The following is a 26,147-nucleotide window of genomic DNA, read 5'->3' on the forward strand; positions in this document are numbered from 1 at the left end:
GACTTGTCGCGCTGCTCCACCAACGTCACTACCAACATCATGACCTGCTTCTTCAGGCAACGATCCTTGACGCCATCTCTTTTCTAAATCCCAACATCGGTCTCGAAGATCCAAGTTCCAAATATCGACGACGTTCTTTGCCCTTGGGTCTACGACTGTCCTGTAAAGCTTTTTTGGACCACATCCACACAGCACGCGTCTGGCCCCTTCAGGGATAAAGATTGCGCGCCGCTTGTTTTGCGTCAAGAGAACATTCCCAGCAATCTCAAAACGCCGTTAGGGACATCGAACCATGCCTGCCAACGTCAAGATCCTTGAGAAGCCCATCGGCCCCATAGGCTATGGTCTGATGGGCCTGACTTGGAGACCGAATCCACAACCAGCCAGCGACAGCTTCAAGGCCATGGAGACGGCGCTGTCGCAAGGGGCCAACTTCTGGAACGGCGGGGAACTCTACGGGACGCCCGAGCGGCACTCCTGTCACTTACTCCACGAGTACTTCAAACTACACCCGGAAGACGCCGACAAGATCGTGCTCAGCATCAAAGGCGGCCTGGTCCCCGGCCAGCTGAAGCCCGACGGCTCTGCCGCCAACGTGCGCCGGAGCGTGGAAGACTGCCTGAAGGTTCTCGACGGCACCAAGGGCATCGACATCTTCGAATGTGCGCGGCTCGATCCCGACACCCCGCTTGAAGAGACCATCGGCGCTCTGGCGCAGCTCGTCGAGGAGGGCAAGATCGGCGGCATCGGCCTGTCCGAGGTCAAAGCGAGCACCATCGAGCGGGCGCACGCCATCCACCCGATCGCCGCCGTCGAGGTCGAAGTGTCCCTGTGGACGACGGACATCTTGCGCAACGGCGTGGCCGCGACGTGCGCGCGCCTCAACATCCCCATCGTCGCCTACTCCCCACTCAGCCGGGGCGCTTTGGCGGGCGAGACGGTCCGCAAAAACGCCGACATCCCAGAGGGCGACATCCGCAAGCACATGCCGCGCTTCCAGGACGACGTGCTCGAGTACAACAACCAGATCGTCGACGAGGTGTCGAAACTCGCGGAGCGCAAGGGTGTGACAAAGGCCCAGATCGCCATAGCCTGGGTCCGCAGCCTGAGCGGCCGCACCGTCACGGTCGACAGTGGCGAGCAGGTCACGCTGGGCACCATCATCCCCATCCCCGGCGCCACCACGCCCGAGCGTGTCCTCGAGAACACAAAGATGGTCGACCTCGACGACGCCGAGATGAAGGAGATTGCAGACATCCTAAAGAGGAATCCCGTCAAGGGAGATCGTTATCACGCCCGCGGCATGGCTCACGTCAACATGTAAGAAATGTCGACAAAAATTCGACGAGAATGGCTATCTTGTATCCAATCTCAGGTTTGCGAGGCGCCCAAGTGCGAGAACTACAACGAACTTTGGACTGGTGAAAGCGTACGCGTGCACTTCGAGCCTCTCTCTACTCCGATGAGGTGATTGTGCTGATGATAGGTAGCCAGATCTTTGCCTGCAGGCTCTTTCTGAGTCTACAGGTTGCTTTATCATCTGAGCAAAAGATCCCCGAATCAAGCACATTCAAATGCAAAGCATCGAAATAAAAAATCCCAAGCCGCCTCCACAAATCGCCCTCTTGTTTCCTGGCCGTGAGGTGAAGATCCAGTGCTTCGTAAATGCTTCTAATAATACAAGGACGAAATGCATCAAGGTTGATATTGCAGGCCGCGGAAGCTTTACTCCCTCCATCGAATAGCCCAATTACCTTTGGCAAAACTGGGCTCCACTACCGAACCGTTCATCAGCGCCTCACACTTTCGTCGCGGCGGTGGAGATGGTTGATGTCCCGTTTTGATTGCAATCCGACCTGGCCCTGAGTTCCCCTTGATTTGTTGTGTCTGGGCATCCGATTGTGAGGAATCCACATCAAAGCCAAACACAACACCTCGCCTCGCGGCCCTGCGGACCATCTCACGCTCTTCGGCGCGCTGCTGTCCCTCAAGTCTCTTTTCGTACTCTTCGGGGGTTTCAGAGTGACGCTCGGCCCAACCTTTCTCTCCACCAATGCTTCCATTGACATCGGATTCTAGCTGAGGCGGCCGGACCCTTGGACGGATTCGTTGATGACTTTCCTCTATTGGCGATACGTCCTGATCGGAAGAGAGATCGTGATTCCCATCCATATCCACGCTTTTCCATTCGCCATCTTCCTGCAGCGCACGGCTCGCACGATTCTTCTTGCGCCCAAATGTTTTCGTGGGATCGTGTCTCCTGCCGAAGATGACTTCTTCGATTTCTTCACATGTCAGGATGATTCGTCGGTCGCCCTTGGTCAGCTTGGACTGAGCGGCGGTTTTCTCAATCCCGGATCCTGCCTCTGCATTCAAAAGAGCCACAATCATTCTCTCCAATTTTTTGTCTGCTGGGCCTGGCTTTCGATTTCGACATCGATCGGAGCAATATTTGATGGTGTCTGATCCCTTCTGTTGCTGCTTGCGGTTACCTTGGTACTATCAGTGATTCCAAGCTCCGTAGCCATTGGGGACCAGTAACTGACTTATCACTCTACCGCAAGTTCTGCAGTAGGGGACATCTTCTCCCTGGGTGAGATAGAAGGGAGGTGGCACTGCAGCATGTTTGCCTGGTCTTGACCAGGAGTCCATCCAACTCATTTTCGAAGCAGGTGACGAATGTAAGTGAAGGGGGACTCTTGCAAAGCATATGACTGTTCGGGCAAGAAGTACCACCAGCAACATTCTAAGGGACAACTGAAGGTAGAATTCGCTGTGACCACCAGAGACAAGAGAAAGACCGCGAAGTTGAATGAAGACGTCACTGTCCAATGACGAAAGGCGGTGGGGCGCCGTCCAACCCAAAAGGGAAACCGTATTTGTATCGCAAACTATTCCTGATTGGTGATAGCGCAGTCTTCGCCAAGCTGACGAGGCAGACAAGCTGCTTCTTGTTTGGCCCTTGAAATGTGAACGTTGCTCTTTCAATTATCAATTTCCCTGCAAGATTTACTGTCTCGCCGTCGTACTGATAGGATCTCATTCTTGGGCGAGAAAGAGACGCATGGAGACTAGATGGCGAGTCACCCGGATGCCCTCTACTTGACAATAATCCCTTACGGGGCGACTGTTCGTCGAGCCCACAAGAAATCCCGGGCGGGCTGCTATACATGCAAGGTCCGTCATGTCAAGTGCGGAGAGGAGAAGCCTCAATGTGACAACTGCGTGTCGAAGGGAAAGGACTGTCAGTATTCAGCATCAAACAAACGACGGATCAAGAAGCAAGGGAAGGCCACGGAGGTCAAGCAATCTTCGCTAGGGACAACCGTCGAGATGTCAATGGCCTCTGCATCTTTCACGCTGCACGATCTACGGCTGTTCCACCACTTCCTCTGCTTCGCCTACCCTCCACTGCCACTGGCCAATAAGTTAGCTTGGACGCAAGACGTACCTCAACTCGGTCATCATTCGGAGCACCTGATGAATGCTTTGTTGGCTCTAGCAGCTTCACACTTGAACACGTTGACCAGCGTGGACGATGACAAGTGCACTGCGTTATTATACAAGGGCCGTGCAATATCAGGTCTGAAGAATGCGTTCGCCAAATCCCATCACTCGTCAATCGAGTACGATGTGATGCTGGCAACTTGCTACGCCTTGGCTTTTCAGTCCACTCTTCTGCCTGGCTCAGCCGTCGACTTTGCAACCTTTGTCCGAGGTTGTGCCCTTATTACGAGACAAATCGGAGATGAGGGAAAAGAGTCGGTCTTTGATATCCCGTCTAATTCAAGTTTCTCCCCAATGCAACGGACATCCTCGTCGAAACTCAATGCCGAATGTCTGACTCCCGGCACTCGCTCACAGGTGCTGCTTTCCAAGGGCCTGGCATCGCTTCTTGCAGCTCACGAGTGTATTGCACACACAGGAACTGGGCAAAATTTGTTTAGAGCCCTTGAAACGACATTGTCCGGGTTCCAAGTATCTCCCAGTGAAGGGTATGACCGGTTTTTCAGCTGTTACGCCGTTTGGTTCAAGCTTGCAGAACCCAAGGACATCTTCTCCCCGGACGCAGTCAACGAGGCGGCGTTCCTGCTTTGGGCCTTCTTCATCGGTGTCCAGCTATTCATCACAATGCTAGTGGTGAAAATGACTGGGTGTGGGATGAAAGGGGACCGCGTAGCAGGGCTCGATCATTCCGATGGCCCTGCAAAGATGATCAAAATGACCGAATGGCTCTGCGCCATCGAGATCATTACACCTACTCACCTGCGGAAACATCTTGCCTGGCCGGCACTTGTCTCGGGCGAGGTGCTCTCTGGGCTGCATATGTCGACGGTGTCGAAGACTCTGGTTGAAACGAAGGTAGAGGTGCTTCGCAACCTGGATTCTCGCTCAAACAATGCGTTGGGAACCCTACTGGAACTGTCTGCGAGTCTAGCCAACTGGACCGAAGACCTCCTTGCATCACAAAGTGGCCCTGGAGGGAACAGCGGTGCAAAGGAAGGGTGGCGGACACCACAGACCCAGATAGCCTTTGGGATTCTAGACCGATAGGAGCAGGAGAGGCCGATTGACAGTAGCATCCCTCGGATGGCAGCTACACCCTCCAGCATTCTTGTCCCGCTGATAATCCATGCAAACGTTGACCAGTGCAAATTCAGGGGCTGAGACACAGCTGCAGCTATGCTGACGAAGGAAGTGGCAATCCATATCCAGTAGCTGGCTAGGAGTTGACACACTCGGTCTGGGCCTGGACGCCAACCAGCATTAGAGTCTGGGCTCGATCTCCTGATGTTGTACACAACTCTCTCTCCCACATGCGCTCAGACCCAGCGCAGATCCCTTTTGCGGGCAAGAAGTAAGAGCTGTTGCAGGATCTAAGCCAAGCTACCGAGAAACGGGGCCGAGACATTCGAGTCCCTCGGTTCGTGGAGTGCGTTCAGGCGATACCCGAGTCCAATCGACCAGAGTCCGAGCACCACTTGGGAAGTTCGATCTTCCAAGAAATTAAAAGCCAGGTTTGCAGACGAGGAGAGCCACCTCGATGGCCAGAAGCTCTAGGCGGCTGGAGCCAACTGGGGGTGCTTGTGTGCCGCTCGCACAGCCTCTCTATCTGGTTGGCAAGACAGGGGTTCCGATGCGAATGCTGCTCTGAAAAATTGATCAGCGGGAATATTGAACAACAAACGTGACTGTGAGCGTGAAAGCAATACCGAAATTTCCCCCGATGTGTGAAGACCAGCATCAGGATGACGGTGTTGGAGCTGTTATCGACGGCGAAGACGAGTGGCGAAACACCATTCCAGACCGTCCAAATGCTCACGGCTCTTGTGGAGCCCCCATTACGATGACCTGGTCAAGGCCCTCAGTCGACCACTTAGACAACAGGAGGCGGTTGAACTTTGACTTGAGGGATTTCCTGCATTGTCACACCGGGGTGAAGAGGGAACTGGCATGATTTCCAGAACAACATGAGACCGAGGAGTCGGAGCTTCCTAGCTCGAGATCACCACAGGCAGTGGCCCAGAACATAGCCAACAGACGTTCGATCCTGGGACCGCGATTGCCAGGTCAAGGGCAGCCGCAGCCTTTGCTTTTCCTCCTCCGGTATCGTGTCTAAGAAGCACATCGAAGCGTGATGACCGCTGAGGGTTTCCAAACGAGTCTGTGCGTTGGGCTTTTTCACGCCACCGTTCAGGGTCAGATTCACCCTCTTGAGACGGATGCGAGAGAGCCAAAAGAAGAGCGATCACATACCATCAATACCACGCAAGGCTGAGATGGAAGACACCAATCTTGTTGTGCCATGCCTCCTCTTGGATGGTTTGACAAAGACTCCAAGTCTACATCCGAGGATCAGCCAGCCAGTGCCGAGTCGTGGTTGAAAGGCTTTTAGAATCTACTGACAACAGTGCTCTGTGAATTAGGAGCCGTACTCTCGTAGTCACCATACCAAGCAGGAAGTCTATAAGGGGCAGCCGGTCGAAGGAATGTTCCGTCCTCCTTCCGTGCTACAAGACCAGCAAAGACGTGGCCCGAAGTTCAACCTAGCAGTGGCGCAAGGACAGGAAGAGCTTGCAGGAGCTCTGGTGTTGACATGACATGGACAAATGTGGAAAACACGAGGAAGCCACAAGCGCTTCAATGCTATAATCAATGACAACGACAGGCACCGCACCAGACGCCACTGACAAGAACTTGGGGCCTGACATCGTTCGTGTTTACCCGATGATTTCCAGGAAACTGAAGGTCGGTGCCGGACATGCACTGCTCTACCGCTTAATGTTCGGCAGGACAACAAGAAGTGACACTTGCTCGCTTCTTGTTCGTTTCTCTCAATTTCCCGCCAATGACCACGCGACAGTATTTGGACCGAGGGTAGCCAAGACTCGAAGGGATATTCCCTACGACCAAGGCGGCACTAGAGCCTGAAGGAACAAAGCGTGTGGCTTCTAGACTGGTGTTCGTCTCACCTCGACGCGGACCCGGCGAATGACCATGGATAGCCAAGGTCGCCAACACCAGACCAGGAGAGTTTAACGGCGCCTGTCCCCCAGCTCGACCTTGGCTGCTTGTGCAGGAAAGTACCTAGTATGGATTTCTCGTGAACTAAATGCCCGCTTGAACCTCGGAGGCAAGACCAATTGCTCGGACGAGGAATTGCAATCTGGCGAACGCGAGGCTCTGAAGGTTCGTCTTCGGCCGACTGGAACCCGTCGTTCCTGTCTACCCAAAGCTCCCCTTTTGCTGTCAGGCCATCGGTGTCCGGAGAATGGGATTGGAGGCTCTAACCGAAGAGCTACCCGCATCGTTGACCCAGTGACCTGCATCCCAGCTCCAGACATCCACCATATCCTGGGAACCCCGTACGGATACTCCGCAAGCAGTTGGAGGAAATCTCATGCCCCCAGATTCAAGGTGGCTAGGAGTCTTTGGGCTCGCCAGTGCTCCATACTAGCATCTCTGTGGCGATCCACCACCGAGCCTCTCAGACCTCCCCCTCCTCCATCGGCTTCATGTCGGGAGGCTTTTCTTCTACCCAAGGCTAGCTACGGCCAGATGGCAGATGGTCTGACCATCCCGCATACCCCATGGCCCACACCAGGCTAGAAACGGTGGTCTATGAAGCTCCGCTGCCATATGACAGAGATGCCTTGGATATAGAGATTATATAGCCCGTTCATGACCCCTTCCAGTTCCTCCCCCGACGCCAGCTCTCACTCTTTGGACAGACAGTTCCTTCCTTCCACCTCGAACCGTTATCCATCCAGAAACAGCTGGAGTGCGGGATGGCTTCAGAGAAGATTGCTGACCCAACGGCGCAGACCCTTGAGCGTCTTGACTCGATCGACAAGAGCAAAGATGTGAGCTCCCCAAATGTCTTGACACGGCGCTTAGTATCCGTCCTTACCAGAATTGAAAAGACTAACGCAACCTTCCTGTGTTGTAGGTCATCGAAGTCAAGGAAGTCAGAGGCAGCGAGGCCTTCAACGAGGCTTTGATCCAGGAAGATGTGCCACTCTTGCACCCACGCACCCTGCAGCTGTTCGCGTGCCTGCTCATCGGCTTCTTCTGCCAGACCATGAACGGATATGACACCATGTTGTTCGGCGGTCTGCTCAACAACAAGGAATACTTCCTCAAGCACTTCCACGGGCAGAACAAGGGTATCTGGGCCGGCCTCATCACCTCCATGTACCAGATTGGCGGTGTCTCTGCCCTGCCTTTCGTCGGACCCTGCATTGACCAATGGGGACGCCGGGTGGGCATGTTCATTGGCAGCGTTCTCATCATTGTCGGCACGGTCATTCAGGGCTTGACCTCTGCCAATGCCTCCGAGGGACAGATGATGGGGGGTCGGTTCGTCCTTGGGTTCGGCGTCACCATTGCCGCAGCGGCCGGCCCCATCTGGATCGTGGAGACGGCTCATCCCAAGTATCGCGGTATCATCACGGGTCTCTGCAACACCACCTGGTTGGCCGGCTCGATCTTGTCCTCAGGCGCAACCCGAGGCGGTCTCGATATCCAGGGCAACAACTCGTGGCTCATCCCCATCTGGTTGCAAATGGTCTTCCCGGGATTTATCGCTGTGTTCGCCTTCTTCCTGCCCGAGTCGCCCAGGTGGGTGTATGCCAGTGGGAAGCGCCAAAAGGCCCACGACATCCTCACCAAGTGGCACGGCTATGGCAATGCTGAGTCTCCCTGGGTCAAACTCCAACTCCATGAGTATGAGGAGTACCTTGAGCTGGACGGCTCTGTAAGTTATTGCTTCCTTGTGTTGGCCAGCAGATGTTCCTACGGAAAGCTGACTGATTGACTTTTTGACAGGACAAACGTTTCTGGGATTACCGTGCTCTGTTCAACAGGAAGTCGAGCATCTACCGAACCGCCGTCGCTTGCTGGTTCTCTGCCTTTACGCAATGTAAGTTTTCTCTAGCACTCGTGGCTCCTCTCCCCCTCTTTTGTTCCCCCCCGCTGGCCACTAACTCATCTCCCTCAACACAGGGTGCGGTAACGGCCCTCTTTCCTACTTCATGTCGGCGGTCCTCGACACCGCCGGCGTCAACACCTCGATCGGAAAGGCCAACGTCCAGCTCGGCTACAGCGTGGAGCAATTTTGCTTCGCGGTGCTGGGCGCGCATTTCGTCGAGCGCATCGGTCGCCGCAAGATGATGTTGGCCGGTTTCTTTGGCGTGTCGGTGATCTGGGTGTGCATGACGGCGTCGGCGGGCACGCTGGCAAACTCGCTCACGTCCGGCTCCGTGGACGCCGGCGACGCCAAGTTCAGCAACCACGCCGCGGGCAACGCCGTGTTGGCCTTCATCTTCATCTTCGGCGCGTGGTACTCGTTCAACCTCACGCCCCTGCAGGCCCTGTACCCGGTCGAGGTCTACAGCTACGAGATTCGCGCAAAGGGCATGGCCTTCCAGTCCTTCTTCGTCAACGCCGCCGGCCTGATCAACCAATTCGCCTGGCCCGTGGCCATCAAGGAGATCCAGTGGAAGACGTACATAATCTTCGTGGTCTGGACTTTTGTCCAGGGTGTGCTCGCTTATTTCTTCTTCCCGGAGACCAGGAAGCGGACTGTAAGTCGTCAACTTTCTCATCCCCTTTCTTCCCCACCCCTCCCTTTTTTTTTGGGCCCTCGATGTGGTCTGTCTATTTACCTCCAACCCAAAAAAAGGATAAATTGCTAATTACTCAATCTCTATTGTAGCTCGAGGAACTGGACAAGATCTTTGAAGCAAAGAACCCGGTCAAGTATTCGCTCGAATCCCACACCCTGGCCATCACGGAGGACAACACCGTCGTCGCTGTCGACAAGGTCTAAGGGGGAGGGGTGGTGAGGAAGAAAATGTGCCTTGCAGTAGTACCTACCGATGACAAGAAGAAGGAGAGGAGGGAGGGAGGAAGGAGGAGCAGGAGGAGGACAAGGCGAGAGTTTCCAACAAGCCCATATATAATAGTTTCGACGCTAGCATGCCATAACCGCCTCTTCATTGTCGTTACATCCGAGGGAGAGGTGCCCATTATCTCTCAGCAGCTACCTAGGCAGGTGACATCTAGGTAATTATGTACGTATGCATGCATTGAACCCTCTGTATTATATCGCCGCGTGCGCCTCGTGTTCTCGTCTCCTCCAGCATCACATACAAGTACATGTACATGTACATATACGATATCTTCCACTTTGTCGATTTTCAGGTCCGAAGAAATCCCCGATACTTTTCGAGGACCAAAAAACCCCAGTGGATTTTGCCCGCGACAGCTACTAGAAGTACCTAGAGTACCTTTTCCAGCTTGGTTTTTCTGTATATGCGAGAGAGAGAGAGAGAGAGAGACGTTTTTGGGGGGGGGGGAAGATACCGCCTGTAGCAAACATCTCTACGTTTCCTCGCACGTAAGCATGTCAAGACAATGGGGTGAACGGCGGCGCTCGCTAGTGAAGAGGGAAATAGATTTGTGTGGGAAAGAGCGGATCAGGGATGTGGCCCGGAATCATATGTACAGCCCTTCCGGGGATGGAGGTTCCGATCGTCAAAAAGCCCATTGTCGATCATCCTCGCAGTGTCCGGAACATGAGAGAAAGAAGCAAACGTTAATGGAGACAAGGTTTTTTTTAAGGGGTCACATCATGATATGCCTGATGCCATAAGGGACATGAAAATGAAGGATATCTTCGTATAGTAGTACTCGTACATGTGCTCGTTGTGCTCGGTGACCCCCTTATATTAGCACCCTCCCACTTCGACTGCCTTCTCTAGCCTGGTAGTCAAAATACAAGCCGGAAGGACATCCCACAAAAACAACCCGCGGGTATCATAATGCGTTGTTCGATTGCGAGGCTGTGATAGGATGGACAGCCAATTCTGAACAGTGAGCTGCCAAAAACAAAATCCCTGCCCACCCTTTCGTGTGCCCGGGTGCTTTTTGTTGCCCAGTAGCCTCATCCGTATACTTTGATTCCAAATTCAACAATAAAGCAAGACGGTATTATTTTGTCCTGCAGAGTCAATGGACCCATGTCCAGTTCAACCCAGACCAATTCTTCATAACGCGCCTCGCCCGTAATCGCGCCACAGAAGAACCGCTCATTTTAGCAGAATCCGTCGTTTGCTTGCAGTCATGCATACCCTAAACGCCAGCGCTGTGCAAAGGTATCGATGAAGACAAGCAATGCACACCCTCATTCACGAGGCTGCATCATCAGTGTTGGAGAGAGAGAAAAATTGAGAAACAAGATTGTTGCGTCCTAGAATTACAAGTTTTGGTGGTAGAAAGAAGTGTCGAAGCTTTCGGCTGCCTGCGCAAGGGTGTCCAGATCCGAAAACCCACGGGTCAGAGTGGGTGGCATGGGCTGCAACAGCCCACTCCCCACCAAGTTGTGCTCGTTGGATTTGCCCAAGGTAGGCACTTGCCCGATTGAAGTGCTGTTCAGTAGAGGATCGTCGCCTAGAGGAGGATAGAGAGAGCTGGGAGAGACACTCTCTGGGATAGTGTGGATGGGCATAAGCACTTGAGGTGGGTCGTGATAGAAAGCAGACTCATCGACATTGAGAGGGGTATCGATGGCTGTAGGTGCAATGGACGTCACCTCGGACAAAGGCGAATGGATCAGACTGGACCGACGGCTGGCTTCGGTGTTGATCTTGTCCAGCTTCTTGTGTTGTTTGGCCCTCTGCGCGTCTTTGGTGATAGCAGCCTTGCTTTTACGCGTCGATTCATCGCTAGTGCTCCCTGACGCGGAAGCGCCCTTGTGGGTGCGCTCATGTTGCTTCATGTTGTCTTTTCGTGTAAAGGCTTTATTGCAGATAGGGCAGTGCACCCCCTTCTCTCCCGTGTGTTTCTTTCCGTGACGCGCGGCATGTCCTGATGTAGTGAAGGTGGCCTGGCAGTTGTGTGACTGCGCATAGGGGCAGGGGTATTTGTTCTTCTTCCCAGGAGTGGCGCCTGAGCTCGCCGAAGGAGAGGTCCTTGCTTGTTCGCTCGCAGGAGCCGAGGTGACGACGGGAGGTGGGATAGGCGCGGTCGCAATGTTGGACCTTGAGGGGTGGGGGAGGTTTTGGAGACTGGGATGAAGCGGTGCGGGCACGATGGGATACTGAGCAGGGGTGAGGGGATGCATCAGCTTGCTAGAGAATTGATCCGGCATGGTTGGGGTGATCATCAATTGTTGTTCTAGAAATGGGGTGACGGTGGTGGGAGAAGGCAAGTAGCCCACCAGGTCTTGGCGCATGAGCGGGTCATAGTGAAGTAAGGTGTTGTCCACATAATTAAACGGAGTTGCAGGCGACGGAGAGGAGTCCATACTGCAACTGGAACCCTTGGATGAAGAAGACGAAAGTCTCAAGAGAGGAGGCGAGCCGACCGAGGAGATGGACGATTCTCTCGCGTACTTTGGTTGACGCAGAAGAACCGGCCGCCCTTCCCTCTGCGGCGGAGAGTAGGATGAAGAGTCTGATGAATGGCGGGATTCAGACTCCGACTCTGGCTCTGGAGAAGGCTGCCTAATTTGTCTCGGGCGGATGACGAAAGATGGACAGTCGTTGTCGTTCAAGATCGAGAAGATACGTGCTCCTCGAGATTGCGTCTGTACATCCATTGTTGGACGCACTCACCACGCGCCCAGCGGACAGGCCGCTGGTCCGAAATGAGCTAGAGAAAGCAACTGTCAAGTCAAGTCAGGATACGAAAAGGCTACTAAGCATTGGAGCTAGAGGACTTGGACAGGTACCTACGCCTGAGAGAGGCCGGTGAAAATGTCGAACAGCTTGAGATGATTCAAGGTTCAGAGGGAAGAAGGTCACCCGGTGGACTGAGGACGGTGATTTCTTGGGACGTTGCACTCTTCACAGAGGAACGATAGAAATCACAGACAGACAGAAGCGCTTTGCCAAAGGAGGCGGTCTGAATGAGAGTCCCCGGTAGCCAAGAGCTGAACCACGTATGGATGGGGAGTGTATTGACCTCTAGCACGACGGTATAGGTGGGCTTGACTAGAGGATCTGCGGCTGGTTGGTATAGAGATGCTGTAGCTGGTGAGAGATGCTAGGAAGAGAAAGGACCCTTGATGGACAGGGACAACCAAGGGTATGTATTTTCTGTATAACCCTTTTACACCACGCAGGAGGAAAGAGGGATCGATAATGAAGGAGCACGGGAAGAAAGGGTCTATGAGGACACGATGGGGGTTTTTCTTGAGCCGGAGGTTGCGCGAGGGTCGTCTCGGTGGGTTTGCAGGTTTTTGCGATTGCTGGCGTTCAGTGCGGGACGCGATCGAGGATCGAGCAGAGAGCAGATGGGAAATGTTCAGAATGGCATATGAGCGGGAGGCGGACCAGGGTTGAGGCTAGTCAAGCTAGTAACCCAAAGGCAATAATTGGATCTTCTCCACGCGCTGGCTTGGGTGCTCTCGTGGAGTCGTGGGAACAATGTCAGCGGCGGCGGGAAGGCGACACCACCTGGGTGCCCACCCTGTAAGGTTACCAAAGGCTTGCAAGGTTAACGAGGAATCAGTGGCCGACAAGCCCCTAAGCTCAGAGCTTAGGCCCCGTATTGGTAGATTAGGACTCGAGGCTAACGAGAGCTGCATGCTATTCCCGGGCAAGAGGGAGCCATCATGCAGCCTGCATCGGCCGATGCTTCTAAAAGCCACAGGGACCGGAACGCGCAGTGTTCGTTGGCTTCATTGATGGGAGCATTTTCCTGGTCTGCTTTGTATATAGGTAGCTAACAGACCCTGCAGCACGAGAGATGGAAGCAGTGCGATTATGTCAACCACTTCCCCATCCTGTTGTCGAATGTAGGTAGACAGGTAGACATGTCTCTGGAGCAGGAGTTTGGAACGTGCTTGTCACTACCTAGGTACTGTGTATACCTCCAGCCGCGGTGGATGATGCGCCCCTGGCACTTTGTAATTAGCAATGCCGTCATTCCACCAACATGTCGCAGACAACCCACAGGCGGGTGACGAGGTGAGGATGAAGCTTTGCCTGGAGGAAGGGTGATCGGCGCAGTGTTTATCAGTCAGGACCGCTGACCTGGCGACGGTGAAGGGGTGAAGGGGCTTCGCTTGTTCTGTTGAGGAGTCAGGGAGAATCCTCTACCAGTTCCATGTCTCTCGATCGACCGATACACGAACAGATCACGATCCCCAAAAGTTATTGGTGGGTCCCGGAGACTCTAAGTTAGAAAACTCCCCTCTGGAGACTTCTTCCACACTGTGCGTCAGAGGAGCCAACCGCCGCCCTATCCCCAGCCAAGGGGAGAATGTCAGACACGGGTGAATGAGCCCCATTTGGACCAGTCAGAGCGTTGGAAGAGGCGGCAGGCTCGTGGATTTTAGGGTTTGACCAAGAATGCCGAAGTGGGTAACAACGCGGGTTCAGGCAATTATTGGATGGCTAGCCTGTAGGGCATGAGGGAGAATGAATTGCAGGGCGGTGGACTGATAGATTCTACGGGCTGTTGAGCATAGTACTGCTTTCGGAGTAGCTGATGCGGTGGAATAAAGGAAAAGCGCATGGACCGATCGACAAGGAGATGGGAGCTAGCGCTAGAAATGAGAATGAACGAGGAACGGAGTATGAGGTACTGCAGAAAGGCACCACGAGTCGAGTGGGAAAAAGCACTACGAGGGTACTTGGCGGACTACCCAGTCAAGTAGCAGCAGCAGAAGCATGGAATACGCACTGGCAGCAGCAGAGGAGCAGCCCTTTCTTTTCCAAGGCTTCTACCCTTCCACCTCAGCTGACAGCCGAAGCCAGAAAAAAACCAGCCCGTGACATCATGGGCGATCATGGCAAATCCGATCCAGGCCAAAAATCTCGATTGGAAGTCAGGGTCTTGTCCTGCAGCTGCGGGGCCAAGCATCAACGGCCAGCTCCACCAACTCTATTTTCCTCGATTTCCCAGTTGATGAAACACCTCCGACAAATGCTACTGCAATCAGCAAGTGTCAACTACTCGGTCGTACTCAACCAACCCGATGACAGCCAGAAGACAGCAAGGTACCCGACAACCCTCATGCTATCTGCGTCCCGTCTCTGCATCCGCAAACCTCCGTAAGTGCAAAGGGGGAGACTCTCGTTGACCGAGACAGGGTTCCCGGAGTACACATCTCCTATCGAGTAGTACACCGAGTATATCGAGTATCTGCTTGGGCCTTCTTGCACCCCTAGGTACCTAGGTACCCAGTGAGTGAAGTGACATTTGTCAACTGCGGCGCTTCTTGGAAAATCGGCTATTCGAGGGCAATCCGAACAGTCCCAGAGATACCTTGGTAGGGAGGGGTCGAGGTCATTTTGAAGCGTGGGGAATATGGCTGGTTCGAGAGTCTGCTTTGGGAATACCGGGTTAATATCAGTCAGCCTCAAAGATCGATCGTCGAACAAGTCAGTAAGAATAGGTATTATTCATTAAAGTTCAATCTAATAATGGAGGAACTCAGGTCCGGTCTTTGTTCTGCACGTGGCGGGAGCCTCTATACCAGGTTCTTCAGAGATCACCAAAGGCACCAAAAGAACCACCATTTGTCAATCTCTCAGGGCGATGACTGCTGCAGGGGTAATTGCTTCTTAGGGGTATGAGGCTGTAGTCTGGCGCAGACCCTGTTTTGCTGCAACCCCGAATGAATGGTACGCGCAAAACTGGGCTGAAGGCGACCTTGCCAAGCTGCAAGGCTTTTTCTCGAAGCTGAATCGAAGCCTGCGTCTGTCCGCCTCATCTTTCTGCGCGCACCTGTACCGTATTCACTTTGCTCGCAAGGCTGTGCACCTCGACCAAGGCTCACACGAACCCCTCTCGCCTCTAGGAAAATCCCCAAGGCTGACTCGTACCACCCCTCCCATTCCTTGTGTCCTAGTAGGAAAAGGCGGTGACCCAGCCGGCACCGTCCTCGACAGGAATAGGTAGAGGACAAAGGACAGAAGGCATACTGACCCCAACTCCAAACTCCAAATCCCGTTCGACTGCTAGGCATACCCTTGGTCCTCAGGACTCATGGATGCTGACGTGGCAGTCGATCAACTGAAGGAATAGACACGATGCGAGTCGATTGGTCTACCTTGGAGTCTAGGAGCATAGCCTCATTAGCCAGACGCTCCTTCAAAGGTGCCCCGTTGAGCTACTCGTACGAGGTAGCGGTAGTGACAGACAATCCAGCCACCGCCGCATCTGGGGAGGGGCAATTCTCACTTCTGCCTCAGTTTCCCTCTCACCAACTCTCTGTCCTTTCACAAGACTTCCAGGTTCGCTGCCAAGTTGCAATGCAAACTCCAGCGCCCAGTTGCCCGACTGCCCAGGCTCAACAGAGGCCTCTGCCACTCTAATTGGGCGTCGTTTGCTGCCTAAGCCTCACCTTTGCCAACGCCCGGGATTCCTGTTTCAAGCCCAACCACTATTACGTAGCTACGCTCTGCCTCCCCAAAGGGTCACCTGCCCTCTGCTCGCGGGCCTTTGGCAATTTGAACCTCGCCTACTACCGGCCCTTTTGTTCTGCTCCAGTTATACCACACCAGCCACCACTTAGACACCAGCACCACTCTTGCAATTCCCAACGTTCATCAGGGAGCCTTGCAACCCGCCAAGCTGGTCAGTATCTTGCCTTCAAGTTCTCCTCCAACTTGCCTCAAAAGCAGCCTTCGTCCAACTCCTCGCAATCGCCCATTTTCATCATCCCAACTCTGACCGCTCCCAGTACAACCCGAATTGGGACCACCCGCGACCGTGTTCGCCACGACCCGATCCTTCCGTAGTTCCAGTCTTTCTTCTGGGCTACATATCACGTTGTCAATTCAGTTTCTCCTGTCTTCATTTCACCTTGAACCCCACCCGCAGCGACCATGTCCTACTACGACGATGACCGGCCTCGCCGACAGAAGAGCACTCGTGAGCGATCTCGAAGAGATGACTATGATGACACAGTCTACGACACAAATACGAGAGATACTCGCATAGTCAAGCGGCGCGACGACAGTGTCGATTCTGTTGAAGAAGTGTCCCGCGACTTTGCCCCAGGGGACCGCGGCGCTATCTATCGTGAAACCACTGTGCGCAAGAGTGGCCATCGGCCCATTCGTGCAAGATCCACCGATGATCGCTATTACGATGATCGTTACGATGACCGCTCATACGTCTCACGAAGCAGAAAGTACGATGATGACTACGTGGTCGTCGACAACCCCAAACGCAGAAGCCGTGACTATGACGACAGACGTGAGCAATTCCCCCCTTCCTGGTGCATTGTCGCTTCAGTGACTGATCTATTGCAGGCCGCTCCCGACGCTACTCATCAGACTATTCATCCCGCAGCCGCAGCCGCTCACCTCCAAAGAAAGAACGCAGGAAGTCCACCACTGAAGAGCTGTTGGGATCCATTGGTCTGGGGGGTGTTGCCGGTGCCCTGCTCGGAAAGAGTAAGAGTCGTGACAGGTCGAGATCCAGTTCGCGCGATGGCCGTCATCGAAGCCGCAGCCGAGCTGGTCGCCGCTCGTCGTCCGACCGCTCCCGACATCGAAGCAAGAGCAAAGTCCGGGGTGAACAAATCTCCCAAGCCATCAAAGCTGCCGTCCTGGCCGGAGCGGGTGAGGCATTCCGCGCCCGGAAAGTTGAGGGCGGCTGGGGCGGCGAGAAAGGCAAACGAATCATCACCGCGGCCTTGGCGGCTGGAGGTGTCGATGGCTTGATTTCAGACAAGAACGATCCTCATCACCATTCGAAGCGTGACATTCTGGGCTCTGCTTTGGCTGGCATGGCCACCAACCGCATCATCAACGGACCTCGATCGAAATCCCGCGGCAGAAATGGAAGCCCGGACAGTCGTCGAGGCCGGAGTCAGTCTCGAGGCGGATTGGGAGATCTCGCCGCCGGCGGAGTGGTGGCAGCCACCGCCAAGAAAGTCTATGATTCTGTCCGCTCTCGATCGCGTGGTCGTGCTCGTTCTCGAAGCGCATCGTCTTACGACAGCCGCGACAGCCGAAGCCCTCGGCGCAAGCGGAGTCGAAGCGTGTCTGCCTTTGCGGCCAAAGGTCTTGCAGCCTTAGGGCTGAAGGATGCGGCGAACAAGGTCGACCCGGACCGCGAGCGTGATCGCCGCCGAAATTATGACGACTACTATGATGATGGTCGATCAAGTCGAAATGGAGGATATGGGTACAATGATTCCCGAGATGTAGGTACCATTCAACCCCACTTTGGTTATCCTAATGGCGGTCCCCGTGCCATGAGCGTTCCCAGGGGGCCGCCTCCTGGCTATGAGCTCGACTACGGCCCACGTCATACGGGTGATCCAGACACAGACTCCGATTCTGACCTCGGCTCCAGTTCCGAAGATGAGAAAGAGATAAAGAAAGGTCGCAAGAAGATGTGGGTTACTGGGGGTCTTGCGACAGTCGCGACCATCCATGCCGCGCATAGTGTCTACCAAAGCATGGAGAAACGAGAAGCAAGGAGGAAGTTATTGAAGGAGGGCGATATTACTGAAGAACAGGCGAAGAGAGCAAAGAACAAGAACAGGTTGCAGGATGCGGCGAGTATTGGAATAGCTGCTCTTGGTCTTAAGGGAGCCTACAGCGAGTGGCAAGAAATGCGTGAGGCGAAGCAGGAGGCCAAGGAGGAGAAGGAGAAACGTGAGCGACACAAAATGAAGCGGGAAGCAAGGAGAAGAAAGACGAGCATGATTGCAGCGCACAACTATGCCGACAGCGGTTTCACAGGAAGCATGCCGAATTTGGCAACATACCCTCAGCAGCAGTATCAGGCGTTCCCTCCTCCACCCGGGGCATCGTTTGGTGTTCCTCCTGCTGCGGCGACATATGGCAATGGAACAGCTGTCCACTACGCAGACGACAATCCTTATGGAGCGGTCACCAACCCGCCGGCCTACGTCCCGACTCCTCCACCCCCTCATATGGGTGTTCCTAGGGCTGAGACAGGCTAGGGAGATACCGAAGCTTGGGTCCGCGCGGCGACAAATGGTCCACAGTCCACAGTCCACGCTTCTCCTCACTACAAACGCAGCGAGATAATGAATTACGGACAAGATACTGGGTCTCCAGCCATGGATGCGGACAAGACGTTCCACTGACATTCATACATTTCGATCATTTGGCATGCCTTCTCTTGAGATGATTGCATATGTCCAAACCTGTCGGTTTGGCTACGATTCTACGACCTCGACATGACAATGATTACCATACTGCTTGATGAGAAGAGAATACAAAATGATACGTCCATCGTCTCAGTTCTATTCGGTCTCAAGTGAGACTTCGTATGTACGTCTCCGTAGTTCGGACTCGATCTAGGTGCATGCCTCGTTGACATACAGTCATGCATCAAGGATAGGGTCCACACCAGGACTGCGACAAGCAATACCAAGTCCTGAAAATCTCAGCACCGGTCGACTCTCCTCCGTCCCCTTTGGATCAGTCCTAGATGTCCATGTCCTGCTCCACTCGCCCAGCCGAGTCAAACGACGCCCCTTTTCTAGGGCCGAGAAGAGTTCCCCACGGGTTCCATATGACATCGCACAACACTTGCAGAAGAACCATGAGCGGAAATCTCTGTCGAATTCGCCAGCATACCCAATGCCCTCGTCAAAAACAAAAGAGCAGCTCTTGGCCCCTCGCATCCAGAACGGGCCGGACGTATCATGAAGAGGGAAGATGGATTTTTCAATCTGTTTGTTCCTGTGACTCAAATCATCGGGTCATTCAGCCCTCCCATCCTCCAACAGCAACTCGTCCCTGAACCCAATGCGCCGTCTCTCAGGTCCTCTTTCTGGTGGTGGTGGTGCTCCTCGCGCGCCTCCTCCCACGGGGCCCCCTCTCCCCAGGCCGCCTGACATGTAAGGTCCTCGGTGGCCACCATCGAACGGCGGCGTGTGTGGCATGCGATGGCCGTCAGAGAAATGGGGATTGTGTCCTCGAAAGTCGTCCCGCGGACCACGGTATGACGGTGGTGGCGTGGAGTGATGGCGAGGGCGAGGGCGACGAGGCGGCGGGTCGACCCAGTCTTGTTGCACCATCACTGGACCTGGACCTCTCGCAAACCGCGAACCGCAGTCGAACACCCGGGGACCGTGAAATACTGTGTCGGTGCCACGGAATGTGTCATGACGGTACATGCCGCCGCCAGGTCGTGCTCCGGACGCCGGCACAAAGACCGTATCGGCTTGGTGCCTCCCTGCAGCACTGCGCGTGGACAGAGATGGGGGGAACGCGTCTCGACGCCATCCCGACCAGCTCTCCCCCCTCGGCCGTCGCGGGTAGCTGTGATCTCGCTGGAATCCACCTCCGCTGCCGCCATACCCGTCATCACGGACGATTCGAACTGAACGCCTGGTGTGGGATTGCCCGCCTGGACTCCGGCGGCGACGCTGCCGGTCGACCATGACGGGGCGACCGTCGCGTTCCCAACGCTCGAGATCTCGGGACGTGATGCCTTCAACGGAATAATTGTTGCCCATGATGACGACTTTTTTTTCTGTCATCTTCTGTGAAAAGCACTTTTTGACCCGATCAGGGTCGTTGAGGGTTTTCTTCCGATGGGGAATCTGAAAACAGGGATGTTTGATCGTGGCGCCCTTTGGGGAAAAGCCTTGCGACTTGATGGATCATGCCTTGCGGAATGGTCAGGGGAAAAGTGAACATGGAGATATTTATATGGTAGCAGAACTGCGGCGAGCCAGGGTTCACTGCGTTGACTGGGTGAAAGAAAGAAAACGCGCAGTATCACTGCCACTGCCTTTGTGGTCAGCGTGGAAGTCACAGAGTCGTTGGGCCATCGCCGTCACTCTTCAGGGGAAGCACCTTCACCCTGCAAAACGAAGACCGACGATTGGAGTGAAGCGAACAATATCACTCGAGCGGGGCACACAAAGAATCACACAATTGACGTGTTTGAATTCACGTCGGGCTCGAGGGAGGGACCATCTGCACTCGACAAAAGGTGCCGCCAGCTATTGTGTGTTATGGGATGTGTCGAGTGAGCGAGAACCGCCACGACAGCTTCAGCAGTCTTGTGCCCATGGAACGCCTCTCCTTACAAGAAAGGATGCTGCCGGCGAATGTCGGACGTGAAGGCCTGTTCGACCGCCCGCTGCTGCTGCGCGGAGCCCGCGCAGTGGTGGACGGAAACCAGGCTCTCCCCCTTCCTCCAGTCGTTGACGAAGGTGAAGATACGGATCGTCGACAAGCGCCACCCGCATGCCGAGCGAGTACCGGTCGCGCGGCTCGACATATATCTTCTCCCCCCGGAGCCTGTCTCTCGCAGGAGGAGGAGACCGATAGTGCTCCGTGGATCTCTGTCGTCGTCGGTCGAAGCGTCTGCGGCGCGGTAGTTGCTGCGCATCTTCACGGTGCCTGCTGGGCACGCCCGCGTAGAAGCGAGGGTCCCAATTCGGAGGGAGCGGAGCGTGAGGAACCGCGAGTCCCAGCCAGGTCTCCGCGTCCGAGTCATTGATCTCTGGCTCTCCGTCATGGCGCGGTGAGGTTTCGAACCGTCGGCCGCGGAAATCACGTTGCTGGTTACAACGCCGGCAGAGCGGGTGTGGAGGTGGAGAGTAGTGTGCATTTGCTCCCGGCAGACAATGCCCATAGAGCGTTGGCGTTAGAGGTTGCATTTGCGATCTCTCCGACGTGTCCGGTTTTGAGGATGCGGAAGTTGTTGTCGAGCGCTGGGAACGGCTTGATGGATGACCATCAGTGCTCCAGCAACGGGATTCTCCTCGAGAACGACGGTGCCCTCGCTGCTGGCTGGACCGGCGCTGAGTCCGCCTTTCGCAAATTCTCGTCTCGTGTTTGGCCCTTGACGGAGCGTTGCCCATGGTTCTTATGCCAATCTGCTCTCTCTTTGAAAACGTGCGCCCTGTTCATGAGGAGAGCTGTTTTGGCAAGGGTGTGCTTGCTGCTGCTGCTGCTGCTGCCGCCGCCGCCGCAAATTTGCCCTTGTGCAATGGGGAATGCGGACAGCATTACGTCGTGGAGGAGAGGGAGCGGGTGTTACACCTTCAGAGTGACACAGTGGGCATGTTGATTGATGGAATCCGGTTTTCGAAAACATCCTGTCCGTTTGCTCTGGAGTGTCTGCCGGTAACACCTCCTCTTCTGTTAGCATCACAGGTGTCTGAGCAGTCGGAGGAGGTCCGCGATCCGGCTTCGGTCCCATACACTGTATGCCTACCTAGGTACAGTCTCACAACCAGAATTCGGCTTTCAGAAGCATCCTTCCGGCGGGCAAACAGCCGGATTTGGAGCCAATCGACGATATTCTGTGTCACCATCAAACAAGCAAGAGTCAGTAGGGGAGTATTGCACCACCCGCATGCAAGCCTTTAACATGCGTCATGGACGCCTCCACCGGCGGCATTTAGATGTCACGATAAGAGAATCCCAGAAGAAGAAGGGAAAAAATGATGAGAATGTGGAACAGAATAGCAGGTTATGGAATCGGAGGCCAACGCCGCTGATCTTTTTCCAGGAAATACTACACTGCCGGCTTTTAGATAGGACATCGAATTCACAGGTTCAACAGGTGGAACCCGGCGGGCAGATTTTCCATTGTTTCAGACGATGCTCATTGACATATGGCTAACTGCGCTCGCGCATGGCTCGAAATTTCCTTCGAAGCTCCGTGTCGGCGAACTGGCCATTGTACACGCTGGCGCCCTTGGCAGGCGGCGAAGCCAACGGCGGCGGCTTCAGTTCGTCTTCGGTCTGGAGTTTCATGGCGTCGTGTCCGAACAGCCAGTCCTTCCTCGCCGAGTTGGCCCAGAACATGGGATTGTCGAGGTTGTCGTGTTGCAGCAGTTCGTCCCGCCTGTCCCTTTCGGGCCCGTCGTAAAGGTGCCACCACGACTGGAGGATGCGTGTGTTCTTGGCGACGTGCGTGGCCCGGGGCAAGCGTTGCTTTTCGTACGCCTTCAACGCTTCATGGAGGTCGTCGTACTCGCGAAGAGCAGCTTGCAACGTCGCCGCGTCTTCCGTCGCTTGCGCCGCGCCCTGTGCCATGTAAGGCATCATTGGGTGGCAGGCGTCGCCGAGGATGGCGACTTTGCCGCTCGGGTGCACCCATCGTTGCAAGTGGTCAAAGTCGGCGAGTTTCCATTTGAGGTACGACCCCGTGAGGCCGCAGAGCTTGCGTACAGGAGCGCACCAGTCGGCGAAGCGTTTCACCAGCTCGGAATTGTCGGCCTGGGACCGCCATTCCTCGTCGCCGATGGGCTTGCCCACATCCGTCGCGTGGGTGATGTCGATGATGATGTTGTAGAGCTCTCCGCCCCGCAAGGGGTAGCCAACTGCATGCGCTTCGGGCCCTAGCCAATGCATGGCCCAAGCGTCATCGAACAGATGGCGCGTTTCCGGATCGTTTTTCAGCGGTTCGGCCGGTACCAACACTCGGTATGCGACATCGCCGGTGTCTTGAGGCTCGATGGGCGCTCCATTGATGGTATTCCTGACGGCAGACTTGATGCCGTCGGCACAGATAATCAGATCTGCTGTGAGCCTCTCGCCCGAGGCCAATATCACCGCAGGAGCCTCAAAGTCGTAGTCTTTGACTCGGCTGTCCATTCTCAAGGTGATGTTCTTCCGCTGAGACGCCGTATCGACGAGCAGGTTGATCAGGTCGGCTCGATGGATGAAATAGTATGGCGCGCCATACTTGGCCTCGACGTCGTCGTACGGTACATCCTTGATCACTTTGCCGGTCCAGTCCAAGAAGCGAATACCACCAGCCGTCTCCTTCTTGATTTTGCCAAAATCGACGCCCCAGCTCCGGCTCAAGCGTGACGAGTTTGGAGGGACTCGGATCCCGGCACCAACCTAGTCAATACATGAGCCAGGCAATGTGCAAGATGAGGCGTCTCAACCCATACCTCGAGAAATTCCTTGACTCCTTCCAGCACAATGACTTCGTGGCCGTCCGTGGAGAGAGCCAACGCCGAAGAAAGGCCGCCTATGCCGGCGCCGACAACAATAACGCGTAGATCTTTCATGGCTCGTGTTCCTTGGTTTTGTCCGACGAAGCGCCGAGTAGAATGGTTTCTGTAGAGGTTGATGCTCGATGTCAATGGTATCAACAGTATCAACGGTCTCGAATTGTGACAAATTCCTCTTGTATCCTTCTAGAACCAGAGTATTTGAGAAAGGCTGGTGACGTTGGCTAATCGTTCATATCTTACCGTGAAGGAGAATGGTCAAGGTCTTACCGGCATGACATAGCCGCGGGCAAACTCCTAGACCAATCAGGCCCACGTTCGCTCTCCGCTCGGGGCTGTTCAGGGCGAGGGGTATAAGCTGACAACCATTTGTTCTCTGCTGGGGAAGGGGATTAAGGCTGAGCCTCCTTTTCGGGTGTATCTAGCCACAGGGCCAAGTGATGTTCAGAAGGACAGGAAGTGCTCTCGGAGCGACGAATAGCGCGCCAAGTCAAACTTGCCCCGAGAAATGCTGCTGCAAAGCCTCACCCGCAGCGAGGGACGCAGCGAGGGAAATCACAGAATGTATGTCACCTTGATGGAGTTCAGCACTTGGAGAGAGAATGTGCAGACACCGACATCGGACAGAGAGGCATGTGTCCCACTTTCAACTCCCGAGCGAGGGGACTTTCGGTCATTTTGATGCGCCTTACCACAACATCCGCATCTGGAGGTTATTGTACAGTCGACTCCGTTCGTACATTCGTACAACTAGCTTGGTACTCATGTTCAACATATTGGCACCTCATTTGGTAGAGCGAACCAAGGCTTTCAGCACTGTGAGCCAATCATCCAGTCGGATCGGTAACTGTCGTCTGCAGCCTTGGGCGTCAGCTTTGGTGCTCCGGGTCTCCGGTCCTTCAAATAGCCCTGGCGAAGGTCGTGAGGTCTAGCAATCCCGTCTTAAAGCTTTGGGCTGAATGGGTGCATGAGAGAAGAGTAGAGAAAAATGAGGGATTGACTCACCATCAAGTAGTCAGCAGACGCACCTGCTAGAAAAGCAACCTGTTGCCTTAAGCTTGTGACCCGTACTATCGTCGCTGCAGGAAACGGCAATGTGACAGAGTGACACCAAAATGTACCCTAAGCTGAGTGAAAGACTCCCAGCTACTAACTCGGAATTCAATACATCTCAGAAGAAGTCGCTGGTACATCCCTAGAGGCTTTGTTCAACTAGCTTACCAAGATGGATCTTAACCCATTACAGCAATACGTCCCCAAGCTGCCTTTGTTTCAGTGCCCTGGCAGAGCCTCATCCTACCTCAGTCTCGCAATCTCGTTGACAGAGTCGGGATGCAGTCTCCGCTTGAGGAAGAAGGTACCATTTGTCAAGAAGGGAGACATGGTATCTAACCTTCACTAACTCCATATCATGCCACTCGTAGGAGCACGGCTGATTGAATGACTGACCTGAGGATGGGGGAGATGCCGTACCGGTTCGGCTAATCAATCCCGCTATGATTGTTGACTCTCTTAAGCGCTTCTGCCGCAGAAATCTATAGCATACGCGCCGGGGCTTCACAGTTTTGTGGAATGCTTGTCTGTTGCCAAATGGGCTGCAAGGTGACCGCAGGTGGGGAGGATTTGAGATTGAAGCCACATCATGAATACGAGCCAATAAATGGCGAAATGGAGCAATCGGGGAGGACAAGAGCGTGCTACCTCTACCTTCAGCTTTGACCAATAGCTCAACACACGTGAGACATGGCGATGTAGAATACGAGGGCTTGGCCATCTTATTCAATACCTGTATGAGTTGATTATCATCGTCGATGGTCTGCTTTGGCTTGGCCAAAATGGTATATTCCAGTACTCCAATTCTTGGTGTCTGATGTGCTCGTAGCCGGGACCATCAGGTCGTTCAAGGCGGGCTGTAGCGGTAGCTGGCCGCGTCCAGCGGGAACATCCAGGTTGATAGCGCTCCGGTAAACACCCACCCAGGCGGAAGCAGGGCCTGGATACGGAGCTCGCTTGGCAATATCCCAGGCATCCTTGTATCGGGAGGTCAGCGTTGCCGTCCTGAGCAGCAGGGAGTCGAAGTACTCAGTATTACGTACGGCAGCAGAGCAGCCATGGCAGTTGCTTAGTAACTCCGCTAGTCCGGAAGGCACCGCCGCTATACAATTCTAGGGACTCGGCGAGTCGGGACTGTCAGCCAGGCCCAGTATCTTTAGTATCCGCTATTCTCCACTGGCCGGTTCATTGGGACTGTAGCGCAGGCCAAGAATTTAGCCTCTCTACGTAATCGTGTGGATTCCCGCAACACACATCCCCTGATATCTACAACCTCTTCCCACTTCCAGTGATCCTCATCAAATCAAAATCCGCAGTCCGGCGGATATACCTACTCTCTGAGAGTCAAGTGGTTGATGGGCCCCTGTCCACCCCCATCATCTCACAGATTCTGTACTATTCCAAAGGAAGCACTCTTGCCTTATTTGAAATCCATATACCACGGGCGCTTCTCTTTTCTGACGCATGGCTGATGATTAAGGTAGAACGTTGATCCTTGACCGCATTCCTGCTCGTCTCTCGCAACATGCTACACTTTGGTCACTCTACGACAATGTTAGCAGCATTTTGGAATGTCGCACCCAAATTGTTTCTTTTCCCAAGTCCTGTTCCGATCTGCGGCTGCCTTCTTGCAGGGGCGGGAGAGGGGGGGAGGAGC

At 54.5% G+C, this 26,147-nt stretch overlaps 9 protein-coding genes across 9 annotated transcripts; 4 read left to right on the forward strand and 5 right to left on the reverse strand.

Annotated features, from left to right (window-relative positions):
- Window positions 1–292: 292 nt before the first annotated feature.
- Window positions 293–1,324, forward strand: Z520_11308 (uncharacterized protein; the record flags this gene model as incomplete). The annotated part of the gene is made up of 1 exon (XM_016781797.1): window positions 293–1,324. One exon carries the CDS (start codon window positions 293–295, stop codon window positions 1,322–1,324), a length of 1,032 nt encoding a protein of 343 aa, XP_016627158.1.
- Window positions 1,325–1,725: 401 nt separating this feature from the next.
- Z520_11309 (uncharacterized protein) lies at window positions 1,726–2,661 on the reverse strand (the record flags this gene model as incomplete). Its single annotated transcript, XM_016781798.1, has 2 exons — window positions 1,726–2,492; window positions 2,547–2,661. The coding sequence occupies 2 exons, from the start codon at window positions 2,659–2,661 to the stop codon at window positions 1,726–1,728; spliced, it is 882 nt and encodes a 293-aa protein (XP_016627159.1).
- Window positions 2,662–3,075: 414 nt separating this feature from the next.
- On the forward strand, window positions 3,076–4,554 carry Z520_11310 (uncharacterized protein; the record flags this gene model as incomplete). Its single annotated transcript, XM_016781799.1, has 1 exon — window positions 3,076–4,554. The coding sequence occupies one exon, from the start codon at window positions 3,076–3,078 to the stop codon at window positions 4,552–4,554; it is 1,479 nt and encodes a 492-aa protein (XP_016627160.1).
- A 2,735-nt stretch (window positions 4,555–7,289) lies between these two features.
- On the forward strand, window positions 7,290–9,331 carry Z520_11311 (uncharacterized protein; the record flags this gene model as incomplete). The annotated part of the gene is made up of 5 exons (XM_016781800.1): window positions 7,290–7,364; window positions 7,451–8,257; window positions 8,329–8,422; window positions 8,506–9,086; window positions 9,218–9,331. The coding sequence occupies 5 exons, from the start codon at window positions 7,290–7,292 to the stop codon at window positions 9,329–9,331; spliced, it is 1,671 nt and encodes a 556-aa protein (XP_016627161.1).
- A 1,428-nt stretch (window positions 9,332–10,759) lies between these two features.
- Z520_11312 (uncharacterized protein) lies at window positions 10,760–12,103 on the reverse strand (the record flags this gene model as incomplete). Its single annotated transcript, XM_016781801.1, has 1 exon — window positions 10,760–12,103. One exon carries the CDS (start codon window positions 12,101–12,103, stop codon window positions 10,760–10,762), a length of 1,344 nt encoding a protein of 447 aa, XP_016627162.1.
- Window positions 12,104–16,343: 4,240 nt separating this feature from the next.
- On the forward strand, window positions 16,344–18,439 carry Z520_11313 (uncharacterized protein; the record flags this gene model as incomplete). Its single annotated transcript, XM_016781802.1, has 2 exons — window positions 16,344–16,716; window positions 16,773–18,439. The coding sequence occupies 2 exons, from the start codon at window positions 16,344–16,346 to the stop codon at window positions 18,437–18,439; spliced, it is 2,040 nt and encodes a 679-aa protein (XP_016627163.1).
- Window positions 18,440–19,207: 768 nt separating this feature from the next.
- On the reverse strand, window positions 19,208–19,966 carry Z520_11314 (uncharacterized protein; the record flags this gene model as incomplete). The annotated part of the gene is made up of 1 exon (XM_016781803.1): window positions 19,208–19,966. One exon carries the CDS (start codon window positions 19,964–19,966, stop codon window positions 19,208–19,210), a length of 759 nt encoding a protein of 252 aa, XP_016627164.1.
- Window positions 19,967–20,541: 575 nt separating this feature from the next.
- Window positions 20,542–21,096, reverse strand: Z520_11315 (uncharacterized protein; the record flags this gene model as incomplete). Its single annotated transcript, XM_016781804.1, has 1 exon — window positions 20,542–21,096. The coding sequence occupies one exon, from the start codon at window positions 21,094–21,096 to the stop codon at window positions 20,542–20,544; it is 555 nt and encodes a 184-aa protein (XP_016627165.1).
- A 992-nt stretch (window positions 21,097–22,088) lies between these two features.
- Z520_11316 (uncharacterized protein) lies at window positions 22,089–23,494 on the reverse strand (the record flags this gene model as incomplete). The annotated part of the gene is made up of 2 exons (XM_016781805.1): window positions 22,089–23,321; window positions 23,375–23,494. 2 exons carry the CDS (start codon window positions 23,492–23,494, stop codon window positions 22,089–22,091), a joined length of 1,353 nt encoding a protein of 450 aa, XP_016627166.1.
- Between the last annotated feature and the right edge of the window lie 2,653 nt (window positions 23,495–26,147).

The sequence above is a fragment of the Fonsecaea multimorphosa genome (genome assembly GCF_000836435.1).
Source record: "Fonsecaea multimorphosa CBS 102226 unplaced genomic scaffold supercont1.37, whole genome shotgun sequence".
NCBI lineage: Eukaryota > Fungi > Ascomycota > Eurotiomycetes > Chaetothyriales > Herpotrichiellaceae > Fonsecaea > Fonsecaea multimorphosa.